This window comes from Polypterus senegalus, chromosome 12 (assembly GCF_016835505.1).
Source record: "Polypterus senegalus isolate Bchr_013 chromosome 12, ASM1683550v1, whole genome shotgun sequence".
Lineage (NCBI taxonomy): Eukaryota > Metazoa > Chordata > Cladistia > Polypteriformes > Polypteridae > Polypterus > Polypterus senegalus.
The window spans coordinates 109,114,933-109,136,194 of NC_053165.1; the positions used below are offsets into that span (position 1 = coordinate 109,114,933).

At 41.3% G+C, this 21,262-nt stretch overlaps 1 protein-coding gene across 2 annotated transcripts; it reads right to left on the reverse strand.

Moving 5' to 3' along the window:
- Window positions 1-1,070: 1,070 nt before the first annotated feature.
- ciao2a (cytosolic iron-sulfur assembly component 2A) lies at window positions 1,071-20,131 on the reverse strand. Of its 2 annotated transcripts, none has more exons than XM_039773239.1 (5): window positions 19,951-20,126; window positions 18,846-19,010; window positions 5,770-5,819; window positions 5,141-5,186; window positions 1,071-3,575 (listed from the first exon to the last, which is right to left on the reverse strand). In XM_039773239.1, exons 1-5 carry the CDS (start codon window positions 20,108-20,110, stop codon window positions 3,475-3,477), a joined length of 522 nt encoding a protein of 173 aa, XP_039629173.1. In that variant the 5' UTR covers window positions 20,111-20,126; the 3' UTR covers window positions 1,071-3,474. The 2 variants fall into 2 exon arrangements, with proteins under 2 accessions (XP_039629173.1, XP_039629174.1); XM_039773240.1 differs by lacking the exon at window positions 1,071-3,575 and adding an exon at window positions 3,612-3,750 and having other exon boundaries at window positions 19,951-20,131.
- Between the last annotated feature and the right edge of the window lie 1,131 nt (window positions 20,132-21,262).

Sequence of the window (21,262 nt, forward strand, 5' to 3'; positions counted from 1 at the left end):
GTAAATACTTATTATAGGCCCTGTGACACTCGAGAAGAGGACTAGGGGTACCAGTGTGACTGGCCAGGGAAGTCTGGTCTGTTGATGTTCTGCTACGACTGAGGTGTGCAGTCCTTGTGGAAACACACACCGAGTCTACCATAATACTGGAGCACCTCAGGGTACTGTCCTGTCTACATCCAGCACTATATTAGCGATTGCCACCTATAGACATTTTCACATGACTTGTCCATCATAGGCTGTATTAATAATGAAGAATAGTCAGACAACTGGAAGGGTGTGGAGGACGTTGTCTTGTGGTGCAGGGACAACAACCTGCAACTCAACATCAGCAGACAAAAGAGCTGGTGGTGGACGTTAGGTGTGCCAAGAAGCCTCTGAGACCTGTCCCCATCCATGGACAGGACGTGGAAGTGGTCAAAAGCTACAAGTGCCTAGAGGTCCATATAAAAAACAAATTGGACTGGTCTGACAACACAGTGGTGTTGTATAAGAAGGGCCAGAGCAGACCGCACTTGTTAATGAGACTCAGGTGTTTTGATGAGTGCAGCAAGCTGCTGGAAATGTTCTATCAGTCCATAGTAGCCAGTGTTGTGTTCTACATTGGCAGCTCCCGGAAAAGCATTTTGAGTTCAAAAGAAGCACAATGCCTGAGCAAACTTATCAGGAAAGCCTGTTCCATCACAGGGTGAACCTTGGATACGATGGAAGCTGTTGTGGAAAAAAGATGATAACAAAATTGGGTGCCATCATGAAAAATCCCACCACCTCCCATGAGGATCTCTCTTGGAGCATATTTAGCCACTGGCTCATTCCACCACAGTGTGCTAAGCAGTGCTTCTGAGGGGTCTTTTCTGCCCAGTGATATCAGGCAATTCATTGCTTTCACCCGATGTACTTGTTAAGTTTATTTTTATTTATTTACTTTAACTGATCGATAGACTGGCTGTATTATTTGTCCTGTGAGTCTATATCTTTGTTTTAAATGCTTCTGTTGCTGTATGCATCAGAATTTCCCCAAAGGATTAATAAAGTTTATATAATAATAATATCAAATAACCTAAAAAGCATTTTGTGAGCAATAAGGTAACTTTAATCTTTTGCTTTATTAGTGTAGTAAATAACAAAATATAAAGTACATTTGGTGGTAATTCATATTTAAAATTAAACTGAGCAGACATTCAACAGTGATACCAAATAACTGACTTGCAGGAGAATAAAAATCATTATTTAGGAAAAACAAGCACACAAATATGGAATTTTTAGTGTACGTTTATCCCTAATAATTTAGTGTAAGACCAAAAACAAAAAAACCCAACACATATTCTTTTTATTTTAGCACAGCTTTAAACCAATGCCACCAAATTACATTAGACCAAAAAAGTCTATCATACTTGGTGTTTTTCTGTTAAAGGCTCCCCCTTGAATTTGAAATTGAGAATTCAAGCAGCCATAATTATAAATAGAAATGCTATTTCCAGCTCTTATTCCTCTGTGTCAATTGGTTTCTCATCAGTAATATCACCATTCTCGAGATGTCTGGGATTTTGCAGAAATGGAGTTTTAGGGGGTGAGGAGGCTATCTCTGAGGAACAGACACATGATTCTTTTAATGGCTGAAAAGATTTCTTGCTCCCAGACAGCATTCACTTGAGCACACAGAGATGTGACCACAGAAGGAAGGACTTCATTTATGTAAAGAATGACACAATCTTTTCTTTTGCTCCTAGCTATGTTTCTTAAAAAATAACAAGGAAAAGACAACAGACACTTCCCTAATGGAGGGCTGAGCCACAAATGACTGTGGATTTGTGGGCGAGGCCTCAAATAAAATCCAGATTGTTGATATGAATAAAAACACTGAGAAAGTATGTTGAAAAGAAAATGGCGTTACTCAAGTTAGGGAGCAGCAATTCCTCATTTTTTTTAAAGCTAATACACACACACACAATTATAATATATATATATATATATATATATATATATATATATATATATATATATACATACACAAACATACATACACACACCACAGTTTAAAGGTTATTCCAGTCACAACACAGCTTATCGGCATTCCTCCAAAGCAATAAAGTTAATAACAAGAAGTGGTTTATGAAAATAAACTTTCAAAATTGGCCAAATCAATCGGGATAGAAATACAAACACAACACACTTCATTTGTTGCATGTGCGTTTCTTAGGCAGTAACAATCCCTGAGAAGCTGTCTTCGTCCTTTCAATCAAACAACAGGCAGACTGTTTGTAGGTCATTAAATGCAACATTAGCAACGCAAGGAATGTTTCTTTTTGTTACATCTACATGGAGGCATGATGGTACCTAGACAGCCACCAGCCGCAAGTCTGCCCTTTTTAATTTAATGTCATCCAACAGTTCAAAAAGAAGGAGTAAACACCTCAAACAAAACTATCAGTGTATAAAACATGAAAGAAAGAAAAAGAAGGCACAACAGTATTATTGCTAAATGTAACATTCTGAAAATATTTAAATACAAAGAAATCAAAGATCAAGAATCATGATGACCTTTTAAAGAATGAATCCAAAAGTCAGTGAAAATTTAAAAATGACAATGCACACCGATTAGTCTTCAAAGACCACACTTTTCATGTCCAGAGCATTGTCAGCAGAACATGACAAAAATCCATTAACAGCCACATACAGATGTACAAGTTCCCTTTTGCTCTAAATTATTTTGCCAAATTACCGATTACAGCCATCTCATCTTGCAGATGCTATTTAAAACACAAAAGGTTTTCTAAATCTGTTTTTGTCTGTCCAAAGAAAGGTGTCAGAGAGTGCAAAGTTTATTCTGTACTTCGTCATTAGGCTGGAGCACTGATTTCTGGAAGACCTCTTGGCAAATCAGCTTGCCATTCGTTTTACAGGACAGATAACTTTCCTTAATTTCATCATGATTTTTATTCAGAATTTCTGAATTATTTAAGAGCTCGATAACAAAATCAGTAGTAATGTTTGCAGTGACAAAAAACACTGCCCAAATGGCAGGGGAGAAGAGAGATTCACATTAGCAGCATTGGCCATCAGTGTTCATGTGAAGGCATGAGGGATATAGGAGTTAACTACCAACTTCTACAGACCACTTATGCTCTAACGTTTAAGACTACAGTGAACTGTCAGCATTAAAAATGACTAGTGCTGCAAATTCTGTATCCATGTATGCTTTCCTTGCATATAAATATAGAATGTTCCATGTAGTCTGCTTGACCGTCATTGTCCCCTAGATACTCTGCTTCTGGACAATCACTACAGATAAAGGAGAATCTAACTAAGCCATTTTTTCATTAACTAATATATTAAACTGAACAACAGAATCAGGCACAAGTGAACTGAATGAAAGTTTACACGCAATCCACTTCCTGTCCTTTAAAGCTGATCTCTGAAAAACATATGTTGCTGTTTAACAGACATCCCTTGGTAGAGCACACCACCCAAGCATCAGTTGTCTGACTCTACTACACATTGCTCTACAATTTCTCGAAGACCAGGGTTTTCCATAGCAGCCGCCACTCGCTCTTTATCGTTGATCTGCTTGTTAACTGCAAAACAAACAAGAAGATAAAAAACAGATGTTAAAAAATACATAGGAAGTGCTTACTACAATAAACATAACACAGGATGTAAGAAAAAGCTTACTCCCCCCGAAATTCTCTTCTGTAATATTCAGTTCAGTTTATTTTTGTATAGTGCTCTTCACTGGGTACACATTTCTAGCTAAAATAAAATGACAGAATTAAATTATACAGCATTTACTTTGTGGACATCAGGGTGCACTCTAGCTCCCCAAACACCTAACGCTGGCACCTAACAGGCATGAACACAAGGTAAAAGTGCAAAGAGTGTTGTGGAAAAACTCTTCCCACAAGCGTTTCCCACCACCACAGCCTCAAGTACAATAAAGCACAATAAGCAAACTCTTTGCCTTCCTTTCTCTGTCTTTCACTGTCTGTCAGGGGTTAGCGCTGCTTCCCGGGTCCTCCCCGCGTGGAGTCTGCATGTTCTCCCAATGTCTACGTGGGTTTCCTCCCACAGTCCAAACACATGCTGGTTAGGTGCATTGGCGATTCTAAATTGTCCCTAGTGTGTGCTTGGTGTGTGGGTGTGTGTGTGCCCTGCGGTGGGCTGGCACCCAGCCCGGGGTTTGTTTCCTGCCTTGCGCCCGTTGTTGGCTGGGATTGACTCCAGCAGACCCCCGTGACCCTGTAGTTAGGATATAGCGGGTTGGATAATGGATGGATGGATGATCCTTTGATGGCAAAAGTCAGAAATGCTTAGAAGAAAACAAAAAATTCGGGTTGCGTCTGTGAACAAACATGAAAAGAAATAACAAACAACTAGAGATACTGGCCTTTCAAGAATTCCTGGGGGGAACAGATGGGCTGCTCACTTAGTAGAATTTCGGTTTGTACTACATGTGTCACCATAATACATACTTTCCATAGGGTTAAGAGACCAAAAGAGAGCACTAGTCAACACCTGTATATATACTGTAGTTAACGTAAAATATAAATATACTTATGGTAATAAAAAGATTATAAACTTGTTTTACTAGTAATATCCATGATATATAGAATATATCAAACACAATTATGTACTCCAGTTTAACAGACGGAATAGGTTCTGATTTGACACATTAAGTAGACACTAACATCATGTTACAATCTCCATGTCCGCTTTGTTTAATAGATATAAACAATATACAAAATCTATGCAATAAACATTAAAAAGCATCACAGTACATTAATATTAATCAGCTATAACTTGCTATCTGATTAATATGTAAGGCAGTTAAGAAGTGTTGCAACATCTGCAGATATTTGATATTCAAAGACATGGAAATATGGCAAACAGACACACCCCTGACTCCCCCCAAAAATCTTCTTTTGCTAGATATTATAGAGCAAAGTGTACTTTCCTAATGCACTTATAAAAAAGAAATATTTCAACAGTGAGTATAAAACAAAATGTTTCTGTTGCTTTAGTTGAACCTTGCCCAGTTTCATCAGAATTGATCATTTCTGAGAATTTGCAAATTACAACAGTTTGCAAGTGGAAGAGAGTGAAGGCACCATAAGGCTCAAAATATCACTGCTGCTATACTTACTGTCCTCTTCGGTTGAATGACTGCCTTGGGAAATGTAGATCTCCAGCTAAAATACAGAAAACAGTGCAGTTACCTTTATATTACTAACATTAAATAACTGTAACAAAATGTACCTTCTGTTTGGCTGTTAGAACTCAAAGTACAGTACTGGAAATGCTCAAACAGACAACCCAATTCTGAAGCCAAAAGTATGACTATTCATTTGTCTTCTGTGTGTCAATACATGTTACAAACAAACACATTAATATTGGTGTACATAAAAAGTCTTCAAAGGATCAGTGCCAAGGTGCATCAAGTTATGCTGGGCTGAATGTAGCCAACGTTGTCTATTATTATGTTGCTGAACAGTCATGATGAAGCCCAGCCAAACCACAGGGGACTGGACCCAAGCCCAGCTTAGCAAACTCATTATGAATTATATCCCTAAGATCAATCATCTTAGTGTTTCTTATCAAGGAAATATATCACCACATGCTTTGATTTAAACATATTTTCAAGACAAATATCTCTAAAGTTGGAGAACCCAAGTGCCTCAGTGTATAAAACAACTGCACACTCATTTCAGACAGAGCTTTTAATTACACTGCTCTTAAATAGCTCACAACACAGTGAAACAAAAAGCCATTTACCTTGTATTTAAAAGGCAAGCACCTCTGAAGCTTTACTTGCAAACAAAGACCTAAAAAGAAAGACGCATTTATTAAAGTACTTGGCAAGCAATAAACTTTGTATTACAGTTTGAAATGTCCATCCCATAATTTTTGTCATCCTCTTAAAATCACACATTTAATGACTGATATATGATTTTTTTCAGATCCAACACAAAAGAAAGAGTTAATTTATTTTTTGTGTGACCGACAATTAATCTGACTCTATAACTCACTTGAAAACTGTGAGAATGTGCTAAAACATAATGTAGCCAACATGAAAGGTAATTATTTCCATAAAAAAAAGTCAAATGCAGTTTACACTGACAAACCTTTTAGAATGGAGCACAGACATTTAATTTAAATAATGACCAAAAGAACACAATGAATATCATAATATGCATGGTTCTGTTCACAGACCTGCATAAATGTACTAGCTACTACTAAACTATTTAAAGGCATGTTGGTGCACTTTTTTTAAAAATGCTATCATTTTATTAGTAGAGAAAAACTTTAGTAGGCAGATTGTAGTGTGGTTGTTGGAAGGCTTAATAGACTTCAAACAGGTATTTATACTGTATTTCAGTTACCATATAGCATCTCAAGCCTATCTACATGGCCATCCTCTGCATTCATAAAACTTAAACCTTTAAATACTTTTCATTTAAATTATCAATCTAAATAAGAACCTTTATATTACACAAGCTAGCTGTCATTCCAAAAAACATGTACCGGTAATTTAAAATATATGTAACAAATTGATCCATACAGAGTAATGAAAAAAAAACAACATTATTATTACATGGAAGGTTATGTATCATTACCTTGAAAGATAGCTATTTGGAGGCTGGTAGAATATGTATGATGCGGGCTCATCCACTCAGGCAAAACCAATGATCATTTCTGCCTCAGTGCTGATTACCCAAACGTCTTTCAAATGCAGGCCTCTCATCTAAACAAACCACACTGCAACCCCTATGAAGCTTGTTTTGAGTCGTGCTCTCCTGGTATGGACAACTCTATCTCACCTGTCACAGAGTGTACATCACTGCTGATCAGGTAAAAAGATCACAGAAAATTTTACACTGGCAAGACTATAGTTCCTGCTATCATCTCTAAGGTGTTTAAGGTGTGCACCGTCCAATTACACAGAGTTCTTAAGCAAATACTCAATCTGTGACATGCCACATGCAGAAGTTATCAGGTGACTCTGCAATAACTGGGTTTACAAGTCAGGGATACAAAAAGGAATTCAGAGGGCTGGTGATCTAATTTGCTGAGATGCAAGTTCTATCTACCTGTTTATTAATATATGTATCTATGGGCAAAATTAAATATTGATAGATTATCATTAGCAATGTGAAGATGATGGTAGGGGACTTCAGGAAGAACAAGGTTTCACATGATCAAGTAGCCATCCAAGGAATAAAACGATAGGTGATCTAGGTACATTCAGTATGTAATTTAGGAACTCTGGATCGGCTGCAAGCACAGAAGCCACATACAAAAAGGTCCAGAATTAACTTTATTTTCTGAGGAGACACGGGTGTTTTGGCATAGGTAGAACATTTCTGTCTATGTTATATCAGTCTGTGGATACATGTCTGCTCTTTTATCCAGTGGTATTTTGGAGGAATAATATAAGAACATGAAAAGCCAATACACCTAACAAGTAAGGCTGGCATTGTTCTAGAGACTTGTCTGGGCACTATGGAGGCAGTAGCAGAGAGAACGATGTTGGTGAAGCTGCAGAGTATCAAGTAAAATGCTTTATACCTTCTGTAATATGATGTGGTCAAACTGTGGATCACCAAAAATGAAATGTTGATTCTACCATGGTTCTCCAAGGAGCAATATCAGAGGGCTTTTTACAAGTTTTCATTAGACTCTACAGCATATGTTCCAAAGCATTTCTGCAATTTTTATCTTTTAATTCTAAAAGATTTACTGTGTAGAAAGAAAGACTGTCACAGGCTGTCCTGTTTGTCTACGATGTGTGCACATAAGAATAACAGAAAGCCACAAAGCATTGAACTATGTGGCCCTTTACATCCAAAGGTCTTGTTAGATCAGCTGTGCCCCTCAGACAGGTCATCTCACCACTTTGTCTCGGGCATTGACCTCTTATGTGTTCCAGGCTCTAGTTAATAAGATGTTAGCTATGTTACACCACATTCTAACTCAGCCATCAGCTCCTTGAATATTTATGAGATATACTACCTCTTTTCTTTGCATGCATGTTTTAAATACCTATGTGTGGGACAATCAGTAAAGGGTCTTAAACAATTAGATCTCTAGGTCTTGTGTCAATTATACTGCACTAAACTACTGCATGTACAGACCAAAGAAATGAACTTAACAGCGTTTCCCTTTCTTCAATATAAAAAAAAACTTGCACCAGAATAAAAATGTAACTTCTGTGGTCTCCTTAAATAGCTGCTGTCTCTATCTTTGAAACCAACATGAATGTATCTTTTCATATATACGGTTTATCAAAGTATCTAATTATCCTTAACTGCAACTGTGTAACAGAAATAGAGTTCTTCTAGAAAGAAAAGTGCTGATGAAAAGAGATTTTCTGCATTTCAAATCAAACCAAACTGACATGCTAGCAGGAAGCTGAAGGCCATGACATCACACACTGTTGGTAACATAATCAAGGAAACTTCAAAAGAAGCAGGACCCCTTGATAATTGATTCTGTGCGAAGATCCTAGGCTGAAGAATACATCAGCTTCCAACACACATGCCATGAATTTGAAGAGACCATTCCAATTTTCTATCAGGAAATGAAAAAGAAGGAATAAAAACAATGCCTATTAAAGAAAAAAATTGAGACAGTCAACCACCCACTCATCCACTCTTCTGCTTCTTTTAAACAGATGCTATATAAGCACCCTCCGGGATACATAAAATATATGGCTTTCACAATCATTACAAATTGTACAGAAAAACATTTTTTAAGAGACCAATAACAGTGATCTATATTTTTATACTTTGTTAAAGATAATCCAATATGTAAAACTGTACATTTTCATAAAAAAGCTAGGTCAAATTTAGTTAGATTTTACCAAATGCCACTGTCATGTCAAATGCAGTCTATCTGAAGACCACTCACAAGCCTTACAAAATCATTGAATGCAAATACCATCAGCAAAAAAAGCAATGGCATCACCTTCTGGAGAAGCTAATTAACACATTATGCTAACAGACAAAGAGATCAGTGTGTTGAATGGGTAAGATGAAGAAAACCACTTATGATAATTTTAAAAAATGCAGAAAGTACCTAAACATCGGCCTAAAAACAATTAAAAGAATAGATCAAAAAAGAAGGGCTCATTATAAAACTAACTTTAGCTACTCCTGTAAGTAGGGCCAACATTGGATGAGAAAAGGAATAGTAACTACAGGCTTTCACTCAAACAGCTGTCTTGCCCTTAGGTCAATTTTAAGTTTAAGCTGAATCAATTTCTGAGGTAGGCCCTCGTTTATGAAATAGTCATGACAGTGAATGTTTTGCAAGGCAAAGCCATTATAAAAAGGGGGCCAAGAAGGGCTGGAATTGCAATGATGCTAATATAGTGCAAGATAGGAATTAGGCCGTAGGATGCCATGGTTGAAAGGGAGCTGCATGGCTCAAAAGTATGCATCCATCCATCCCCATTTTCTAACCCACTGAATCCGAATACAGGGTCACGGGGGTCTGCTGGAGCCAATCCCAGCCAACACAGGGCACAAGGCAGGAACCAATCCTGGGCAGGGTGCCAACCCACAGCAGGACACACACAAACACACCCAGCACACACTAGGGCCAATTTAGAATCGCCAACCCACCTAACCTGCATGTCTTTGGATTGTGGGAGGAAACCGGAGCACCCGGAGGAAACCCACGCAGACACGGGGAGAACATGCAAACTCCACGCAGGGAGGACCCGGGCCGCCCCTCAAAAGTATGCAAGGAAGCTAAAAGTAATTGACTTTTGGGCCACCAATGCAAGTACAGAACACTATAGGACAATGGGAAACATACCTGAGGTTCTCACACCATGATGTGGCAGTAGAGAGATTCTGTTATTTAATACATGTCTTACTGGTTCTCAGTATGACTGACAAGTGTCGGGATGGAATTGTCTGATCCTGTAATAGAAGGCTGAGATACAGTAATGCAGGGAGACTTGCATTTGTAAAGGAGAATTCTGTCAGAACAACATCATGGGTTCCCTAGCCTTTTACACAGTCTGGAAAGCTCTAGTAGAGCTTAACCCGCAAGCAGTTTCAGGCAGTGAGTTAAACGACCCTTCCATCCATACATCAGTTGAACTTAGATTTGGGAAGAGACTGAGTAAGAGTTCAGCTGACAATAGACAGACAAACCAGAAATGGAAGATGGGTGGAATGAGTAGAGATCAGATACATTAAAGTTATTTTTTCTTCCCTTTTCTTTATAGTTTTTGTCTCCTTGGTGCTCTTTGGGTTGTGAGGCTCCCCCTTCTGGTCATTCTTTACATAAATAAAATACAGGTACTGTACATGATTTATCAAACAAATGTAGATCTTCACTTTGTTTTTAGTTGAGGGGAGATTAACCATTTTGAAAATGTCCCTAAAGTAATTTTCTGCACAAAATTTTTCTAATTAATCATAAATTAATTGTCCATAATCCTATATGGTATGAGAAACATAGTACATGTGTATAACGTGTCTTGTTAAAAAATCTCCAAAAAAAAATACAACAAAGCAAATTATACACAGAAAATGGAAAACCTTGCTGCAGTGATTATTGATACACAGTTTAGCTTTTCCTTTTTATACCTTCTCACAAACATTTAAAATAAAACTGCCCTATACCTATTTAGACTGTTCTATACCATCTCTATATTACGTTCTGACATTACAGGTGCAGTAAATATGTACAGGCAGTTTTGGCATGACATTAAATGTGTTTTCAACAGAATTTGAAAAGTTCCAGTTTGAAAAATTAAGAAAAAAAAAATAATTATAATAGTCATTCACACAGTTTTTAAATACCAGCAGTATGTTTTTGGCCCAGCTTCCCTGAACAAAAGTACAATATTTCTTTATGACTTACAGGAAATTTTTACTTCTTGTTCTTGGAGAGCTATTGACCAGACATCCATCCTGGAATACAGTTGTGCTTGAAAGTTTGTGAACCCTTAGAATTTTATGTATAAATATGACCTAAAACATCATCAGATTTTCACTCAAGTCCTGAAAGTAGATAAAGAGAAACCAGTTAAACAAATGAGTCAAAAATATTATACTTGGACATTTATTTATTGAGGAAAATGAATGAATATTACATATTTGTGAGTGGCAAAAGTATGTGAACCTCTAGGATTAGCAGTTAGTTTGAAGGTGAAATTCGAGTCAGGTGTTTTCAATCAATGGGATGACAATCAGGTGTGAGTGGGCACCCTGTGTTATTTAAAGAACAGGGATCTATCAAAGTCTGCTCTTCACAACACATGTTTGTAGAAACGTATCATGGCATGAACAAGGGAGATTTCTGAGGATCTCAAAAAAAGAGTTGGTGAAGCTCATCAGGCTGGAAAAGCTTACAAAACCATCTCTAAAGAGTTTGGACTCCACCAATCCACCGTCAGACAGATTGTGTACAAATGGAGGAAATTCAAGACCATTGTTACCCTCCTCAGGAGTGGTCGACCAACAAAGATCACTCTAAGAGCAAGGCGTGTAATAGTCAGCGAGGTCACAAAGGACCCCAGGGTAACTTCTAAGCAACTGAAGGCTTTTCTCACATTGGCTAATGTGCATGTTCATGAGTCCACTATCAGGAGAACACTGAACAACAATGGTGTGCATGGCAGGGTTGCAAGGAGAAACCCACTACTCTCCAAAAAAAACATTGCTGCTTGTCTGCAGTTTGCTAAAGATCACATGGACAAACCAGAAGGCCATTGGAAGAATGTTTTGTGGACGGATGAGACCAAAATAGAACTTTTTGGTTTAAATGAAAAGCGTTATGTTTGGAGAAAGGAAAACACTGCATTCCAGCATAAAAACCTTATCCCATCTGTGAAACATGGTGGTGGTAGTATCATGGTTTGGGCCTGTTTTGCTGCATCTGGGCCAGAAGGCTTGCCTTCATTGATGGAACAATAAATTCTGAATTATATCAGAGAATTCTAATGGAAAATGTCAGGACATCTGTCCATGAACTGAATCTCAAGAGAAGGTGGGTCATGCAGCAAGACAACGACCCTAAGCACACAAGTCGGTCTACCAAAGAATGGTTAAAGAAGAATAAAGTTAATGTTTTGGAATGGCCAAGTCAATGTCCTGACCTTAATCCAATCGAAATGTTGTGGAAGGACCTGAAGCGAGCAGTTAATGTGAGGAAACCCACCAACATCCCAGAGTTGAAACTGTTCTGTACGGAGGAATGCAAATGGGGGTCACACCAGATACTGAAAGCATAGGTTCACATACTTTTGCCACTCACAAACATGTAATATTCGATCATTTTCCTCAATAAATAAATGACCAGTATAATATTTTTGTCTGATTTGTTTAACTGGTTTCTCTTTATCTACTTTTAGGACTGATGATGTTTTAGGTGATATTTATGCAGAAATATAGAATATTCTAAAGGGTTCACAAACTTTCAAGCACAACTGTAGATTGTTTACTTTTCTTCTTTGCATAAGCACAATATGTCTGTGAATATGGCTTAGAGAAGCCCCAGAGTCTTAACTCTGATGCCAAGTGCCACAATTATTCAGAAAGGGTAGGTTTAGCCTAAGTTAAGACTGTTAAAACTACTCAAAGCACAATTACTAAATATACCTTTAATTTGATCAGAGTCATTCTGAGACAAACCAAAATAGTTTACTCTCTCAGACACCCTTCAACACTTTACTATACAAGCCAAAAGAAATCTGATCAAATTCATGGTAAAGAAAAATACAAACAGGGTGCAAATACTTTTTTCAAAACGCTACACATTACAAATAGTGTACAAAAAGGATTATACTGTCCTTATGGTGCACAATTTAGATAGATAGTGTGAACGCTGGCCCCGGCACAGACAGACGGACAGCATACTTTGCTCCACACACTTTTATTTACACTAATATTATTTACAGTTCGGTGCACTCACGCAACCCCAGTGCCTTCTTGCACCGATTCCCCCAAAGTCCAGGGCCCACAGTCTCTTGTGCCTTCCTGGCCGCCTCCCGTCCTCTCTCTCCAGCTCAGTCCTTCTGCCTCCCGACTTCCACCAATGACTGGAGGGAGGCGGCCCCTTAAATAAGGCCCCGGATGAGCCCCAGGTGTTTCCGTCTCTAGCCACGCCCAAGCGTGGCGGAAGTATCGGCTGTCTTCCTGGCAGCTCTCCGGGTGCCACACAAAGTCTTCCCCCCGGCACTTCCTGGTGTGGCGGGAGTGTCGGGTTCCCGGGATAATCAGGCACCGGGGCGCCGCCTGGCGGTGGCCACGGGTCCCTACAGGGCTGGGCTTCAAAGCCCTGTACCTGAGGCCCCTTGCCTAACCAGGACGGACGCCCCCACTCTGTCTGGAGGAGGCACTCGCCCTCCTCCGGTCCTCCAAGGCGTCCCGGCCGGGCTCCTGCCCCGACCGGCAACCGCACGGGATAAACCGGCATCGGGGCGCCGCCTGGCGGTGACCACGGGCCCTACAGGGAAGGGCTTCCATGCCCTCAACCCGTGGCCCCAACAGAACCAGGACGGACGCCCCTCGCGGTCTGGAGGAGGCACAAGCCCTCCTCACGTCCTCCTACGCCCGGCCGGGCTCCTGCCCGGCCGGGGCCACAGTGCCCCACCGCTAGCGAGGACACGTGGTCCGAACGGCACAACCCGAAAGGGCAGCACGTCCCCAGCGAGGGCCCTACTATGTCCCCAGGGTCCAACACGGCACCCTGGGACATCTGTCTTCGCACCCTTGCCGCGCAAACGCCCCTGTGGTCTGCGCCGCTCGCCCGCCGTTCCCCAGCGGGTCACTGTAGGCCTCCCGGCGTGAGCACTCCGCGAGCGCCCGTTCCAGGCGGGCAGGTCCCCGTCGACGCCGGCCTCAGCGCCGTCGGGGCTTCGGGCCTGTAAAATAAAGGAAAAGAGGGCCAGAAGCACTGCCAGGACACTCATCCCGGCGCCCGTCGGTCTCCGTGACGACCGTGCTCCTGCCCCCCTCCGACAGCCCCCAACTTGCCTGCTGAAGTCCTCCGCCGCAGGTTCCATGCCCGTCCGCTCGTCCGCGGCACCGCTCTCGCAGGCGGCTCGCCCAGCCGCCCAGGGGATCTCCTCTGCCCGCCCAGCGGACGGCCCTTCTCCGACGCGCACCCAGCGCCGCGTTCTTCCTATCGGAGGAACCGCATTCACCCTTCGGTTCCTCCTTCTTTCTTGACGCTGACGGTCTGGGTCTGAGCACAGCAAAGCTCAAATCCAGCCCGTCTGCGTCCAGGCAGAGCGACAGGAGACAGCTGCGGGCTTGAAGCGCAGGGCGCTAGGACCCAGGGCACTCAGCAGCCCCGATCCTACCAGCCCTTGCGTGTTCGATCTCCCAGCCTCGCTAGCTGTCTGCACCGCCGCATCCGCTGTTGGGAAGTTGCCTACTCGGAGCCGCTCGTCCTGTAAACAGTCACGGCCATGTTCGGCGAACCCCCCCACTTGCTTTACGGGAACGGCAACACTCACCACTCCCGCCGTGTTCTGCCTGCCTCCGGTTCCAGCGCCGCGCCGTTCCTCCGTCTCACGCGGTGTCACTCCCGACGCGACCGCCTTCTCCATCAGCTGCTCGCACTGAGCGACTAGAACACGCAGCAACTCCTCAAAGACGGCTTGGCGGGCGGGACACCTCCGACGCGCCGAGCCGCTGGTGGAAAGAGAGACAGACGCCGGTGGGCTTACCTGTCCATCCGCTCCCCGCGACGCCTGCCTCCTCTGGGCCACTCCCTCTGGCCCAATCGGGTCTCGGTTTGGCACGAGACTGGCATTCCTTGGGCCCGCCTCTATCCAATCATCGGCGGCACGCAAGACACACCGCCAATCCCGTGCCTGTCAGCGGCGGGACCACCGCCCGCGGCCATCTTGTCTCCCCTGCGCTGGCTGCGAAGACGTGCCTCTTCGCCGCACCGCAGCTGCGGCTTCGATTTCGCGGCCTCCTCAGCGCCGCCGGCGCGCTGTCGACAGCCCGTGGCCCGGCGTGCTCCTGCCACAGACGCGGATCCGGTTCGCCCCTCCCTGCGGAGAACAAGGTACATCCAACCCCGCAGGGCAGGGTACTCACCTCCCGAATCCCGTCGTGCCGAGGCCCCTGCCTCGGTTTGGCCTTCAGCGGCAACGCCGCCTGGCTGTCCATCTCCACAGCGCGTCTCGGAGCCCGCTGCGCCCAGCGAGGCCCGCCCTCCTCCGCACCCGGGATGGCCTCTCTTCATTCCGCGCGGTTTCGGTAAACGCGCTCGCTGGGTTGTACGTGGCCGCAGGCGCTCCAGCGCCAGTGTGTGGGTCCGCTGCTGCGCCGGGCCGTTCACAAAATATTTATAAAGACGGGGTCCCCCCCTTTTAGCAGGGGGTTGGCCCCACGCTACGCCATTGTGAACGCTGGCCCCGGCACAGACAGACGGACAGCATACTTTGCTCCACACACTTTTATTTACACTAATATTATTTACAGTTCGGTGCACTCACGCAACCCCAGTGCCTTCTTGCACCGATTCCCCCAAAGTCCAGGGCCCACAGTCTCTTGTGCCTTCCTGGCCGCCTCCGTCCTCTCTCTCAGCTCAGTCCTTCTGCCTCCCGACTTCCACCAATGACTGGAGGGAGGCGCCCTAAATAAGGCCCCGGATGAGCCCCAGGTGTTTCCGTCTCTAGCCACGCCCAAGCGTGGCGGAAGTATCGGCTGTCTTCCTGGCAGCTCTCCGGGTGCCACACAAAGTCTTCCCCCCGCACTTCCTGGTGTGGCGGGAGTGTCGGGTTCCCGGGATAATCAGGCACCGGGGCGCCGCCTGGCGGTGGCCACGGGTCCCTACAGGGCTGGGCTTCAAAGCCCTGTACCTGAGGCCCCTTGCCTAACCAGGACGGACGCCCCCACTCTGTCTGGAGGAGGCACTCGCCTCCTCCGGTCCTCCAAGCGCCCCGCCGGGCTCCTGCCCCGACCGGCAACCGCGGGGATAAACCGGCATCGGGCGCCGCCTGGCGGTGACCACGGGCCCCTACAGGGAAGGGCTTCCATGCCCTCAACCCGTGGCCCCAACAGAACCAGGACGGACGCCTCGCGGTCTGGAGGAGGCACAAGCCCTCCTCACGTCGGCGGGGGCCACAATAGATAGATAGATAGATACTTTATTAATCCCAAGGGGAAATTAAAAGTGGCATTAAATATTTTACTGTATATGTTAACAGAGTGCAAATCACCATGCACATGCAGGCACTTTACTGTGATTCAATAATACAATAAGTAATGTTATCACTGTTACTAGAAAAGCATTAACAAAACCTGCATCCTGTGGTGCTGTGTTTTTTTTTTCTTACTTTCATAACAATTTTTCTTAAAGGCTAATTCCAATTCATGCCTATTAACTGCAATTGTACATTTGAAGCTGAATCTGATTCAACAATCAAAAGAAATTTGCCATGTGATTAACTTTTGTTAAAAAATGTACCACATTCAAGTTCCATCAGCTTGAATACAACACATTACACAGAGGGGATAGATTGTTATATCTTTAACCAAACAGTAATTTCCATACATTTTACTTCTTTTTTTTATTCTTCTAATTTTAAGAAATGATTTTTCTTCTTAACAATTTTCTTTCTATATTAAAATTGCAATTATTACAAGATATGCATTGGTCCAAAAAACAAAGTATCCTAAGCAGAAGCTTGTAATAGTTCCCATGTACTTATTATAAAGCAGCTATATGTTTAAATATTTTACTGTATATGTTAACAGAGTGCAAATCACCATGCACATGCAGGCACTTTACAAATCATCCTGAAATACATTTTAAAAATAAAATATGTTTATTTAAGACAGGAGAGTAGTTACAAGGGGGAACTAGTTGGTTAGAATGAAACCCAACTGAACAAGTATACTTTTAAAGCATTTTTTCGAGTTTATATGCTAAAGTGGCACCAAGATGTAAACTCACAGTGAAGTGCACAAAGCTCTACAGTAATTTAGATTTCTAAATGCTCATTTAATATGCTCAGATATTTTTTCTGTATGCTGTGGTACAAGACAAGGGTGCTCTCGTTTGTTCTTCATTTTCCTTTGAATGCAGTAGGAACCTGCAAAATTAGGACCAAAAACACAGGAGGACACACAAGCAACCCACTTAAAGCAAACTGGCTAAGATTCAAATCAAGCCAAATGGTGTTATTGTCATACCATCCAATAAACAGTACTATAGGATAGATTGGCATGAAATAATGTTCCCCAGGACAACAGTGCGAAAGATAGATAGATAGATAGATAGATAGATAGATAGATAGATAGATAGATAGATAGATAGTAATAATTTGAAACAGACAGTAATAAATAAAAACAACAACTAATAATACAAACAACTGCAGCAACAAGAGTAACAAAATTATTGGATATAAATAAGCTACTTGGAGAAGATCTGAGGGCAGAACAGATGTTAGTCTAGATATTTTGGAACATGAGGGAAAATCTCATTAACCAGACAAAAACGAGTGTCTCTGTCATTCCAACTGATGGCGTCTCACAATCATTACCACTGCTTTTACAAATATACCAAATAGCACATAACAGAGACATGTGCATTGCATGGTGTACTGCAAATGTTATCATTGACGTCTACATTAATTGCTTAGAATTCAAACCATTTCAGATCGGTAGCACAGCTAGTAAGCTGAACAATTCAAATGCATTACTGTATTATGCTACTTTAAAAAAAACCCAAAAAAGCAAATTCTAAAAGTATTTAACAAATAACCTATAATTTGCACTTGTTAATTTTAATATACTTTGTGTTGACACAAAAATAAATACCGTTTAAGGAAACATATGCTTTCTGCTGATAAAATTGAGTATACAAAATCTACACAAGAAACCATCATGAGATTTGACATAAATCCAAGGTTATAAATCCATAAATTTGCACGAGACTAACTTATTTATTTTACAACCGTTTATTTTTCTATTTCTATTCTCCATTTGAGGACTCTGGATTTGCATTATAAAATTACCATAAAACATGGAAGTGTTCAACCTTATAGCGCACAAGAGTGTATTTTCTCCATGTAATACAAAATACTTGCGTTCTTATCTTAACCCATTTTACAAATAAACCTGCATAATGCTAGGTACTTCCTCTAGTGTCAACAAAATCTGACCTTCCCTGCCAGTGCTGACAGACAATTTACAAATATTAATTATCAGAATACTCTTTACATACAATCAAGTTGGGTATTTAAATAGAGACAGTGTTGCTACTTTTAGATCAATACTCAAATGTTGTCATTCAATGCAATATTTGCTTTGCTCATTAATTTTCCTTCACTCATGTATGCAGTAAACTTGCATAACTCCACTTTCAAGCAGATATTAGATACAAATCATTAAAATACTGTATGGTCTAACACCTTTTCTCTTAAATTTCCTTTTGCTATGTGGATCAGTTGCAGCATAGCGATGTTAAGATTACTGAATTGCCTCTCATCTCCGGGAAATAGGGTTCAGTTCAAGATTCAGCTGCAATCTGCCAAGAGTCTGCAGGTTCTACTTGTACATTTTCTTTGTTTATCAATTTTCTTCCATATCCCAAACTTATGCATATTTGGTCAACTAGTGTCTGTACATTGATAGCGTGTGTGTGTGTTGGGTGAGTATGCCTTGTGATGGCCAGCCAACTCACCGAGGATTGTTTGATGTCTCATGGTAATTATTGCTGGGACAGATGTTGGGTTCCTGTAAATACTGGATCCCCAAATTTACAAAATTTAGGAGCAGACTGCATAGACCAACCACTCTCATTTTCCAATATTGTTATCTTAAACAACATACTAACTTCAAAAAAAATATAACTGATGAACATACCAATGAGTGTTGCTAAAGAGCAGTGTGGCGCTGTAGGGGTGAATCTGATTATGATCAGGTACTCATCCTCCGCAATTTCTTTCATTTCAATGCAGTTCTCTGAAACAACTTCCAACTCTTCCAGAGTGTTGGGTTTTTCGGGATCACGTATTGTGCGGATAGCATCTAAAGGAACAACAAATATTGACAGAGAGGATTATTATTGACACAAAATGAGGTAATAATTTTAATGCACAGTTTGGTAGAACAAATTTTAATCTTCCATTAAACACTGAATTTAGGTAAAGAGTGCATTATGTAAAACCATATTGTATTACGTATAATGTGAGGTATGCAATAGTGCTACTCCAGGCATTTACACGTGCATTGCTATTTTTAAACAAATGGATGTCACCAGTATAATAAATGAAAAGGGAATTCCTGTTTATATGCTTACTGACAGTAAGATAAACTGTTCATAAAACATTTACTGTACTCTGTACACGTGACAAATATCCTATAAAATTACATGTTAACTAAATTAAGGGAGTTCCTGATCTAATTGCTTTACTCACTCAACTAATTGCTAATACTGCGCAAATAAGGCTTCAGAATATAACATAACCCATATGTGAAAGGGTCACATCGTGGCAAATTTTACAACATCACTTATCCGTACTTTATACGCATTTTGAGACACTAAATGGGTCTCACTCAAGCACTCGGTCCTGTGTAAGAGGTCTATTTATTCAGGTTATATTACATTAACATCTTTTATTGAAATAATGAAAGTCCGACCAATTCTTTAGATCATTTGGGGTGCTCCACTGACGTTTATCACTCTTTTTCTTATATTTAATGTCAATAATTTCTGCATACATGTTAATGGTGTTTTTATTGCTAAATGGTCACTTCTCTTTACCCACTATTTACTTTACTGCTACAGTGTAATTCAACTTCAGTTACTAGTTCATTCTCTTTATTTCTACATTTGCAAGGGTTTTCACAAATGAAGGAAACAGAGCACAGATCACACTAGAAGCGCCAAACGCGACCGAGGGCGACAAGGTGAACTGGCGCAGGGTCAGAGCACAGCCCATAATAAAAGACAGTCACCGACCCTTACCATACACCTCTAGCACTTTTTCTTCCATCTTTTTGGCTTTCTGCACATTGTCCTTCCTAGAAAGCCCAGAAAGCAAAAGCACTTTGGACACTGAATAGGAGAGCAGGCCGACGAAACCTTCCATCTTCCAAAAGAGCCATACTGCAACTTCCGCATTCATTCAGCCCTTAGAGTCCAGCTGCTGAACACATTCACCAGCAGATAGCACGCGGCGAGGTAAACAAATCGAAAGCCTAAATCATCGACCACAGGCTTCATAGTCGAAAGCCAAATGAGCATGCAAAGAGATACTGGATAACACAAGCTAACATTGTCGCAATCCGTTAATCCAATACAGAATGTCACGAATAAAAAAGGTACTCAAATAAATAACGAAAAAACTGGTTCGTTCAAGTAATCAATTAGCAATTTATCTTTTTTGTGTTCTGTATGATAGATTTTAAAAGAGGTGAGCATCTTTGCGACTTGCAATTCACGAGACACGAGCAATACCATAGCCATTGCTGCGGGTGAATTACTTGAAAGTTTCCAAATGTCCAGATTATTATGCCTGTATCGTTCACTTAAATGGGGAATGTAAGTAAATAATCCGTCCCATTTCTAAAATATCAACTTCAAAAATTGCACGTAACCATAAATACAGACTGTTCCTGAAAAACAGACATCAAATTAACTACTAGTTTAGTTTACTAGTCCAGGACCAAGTCTTGATTTCATCTTTTGAACCGCAGCAAGGGAACGGATTGAAACGTTTATAGCAGTCTACAATGGATTTAGAAAGTATTCAAGCCCCATCACTTTCTGCACACTTTATTATGTTGGAGAGATTATAAATTAATAAATGTGCCATTTTGCCCATCAATCTACATTCAAGAACCCCTAATGACAAGGTGAAAACATGGTTTTAGAAAGGTTTGAAAATGTCTTAAAAAAAGAAAACCTGAAATCTATTGGAAAAACTGATGAATCTTTATACGGATCAATATGGATCCAATTACGAGATCGCAGAGTTACATGTTATTAGAGTATGGGCATTCTTTAGACCCTTACCTAAAATGAGTAAAACAGTCTTTCCGCAACCTGTCCATTAGCCTAAAAAAGAAAAATAATAATAAGGAATACATCTGTGCTATACGGTACTACAATTTTTTTTTGTAAATGTAGCTTTTCCATTTTTGTACCATATTTCCACTCGTTAAGGGTGATTTTAATGGGTCAAAAAAATCACTGTAGTTATCAGGCCACAAGCTCACATATTTGCCCTGCATCACACATTCGCCTAATCAGTAATATGCTTTTTTTCTGAGTTTTA

Coding starts and splice junctions, on each gene's coding strand:
- ciao2a (XM_039773239.1), bottom strand. CDS start 20,110: ATGAATGCGGAAGTTGCAGTATGGCTCTTTTGGAAGATGGAAGGTTTC. Junction 5,820..18,845: donor CTCTTTAGCAACACTCATTG/GTATGTTCATCA, acceptor CTTTCTTTTTAG/GTCTTTGTTTGCAAGTAAAG. Junction 5,187..5,769: donor GCTTGCCTTTTAAATACAAG/GTAAATGGCTTT, acceptor TCTGTATTTTAG/CTGGAGATCTACATTTCCCA.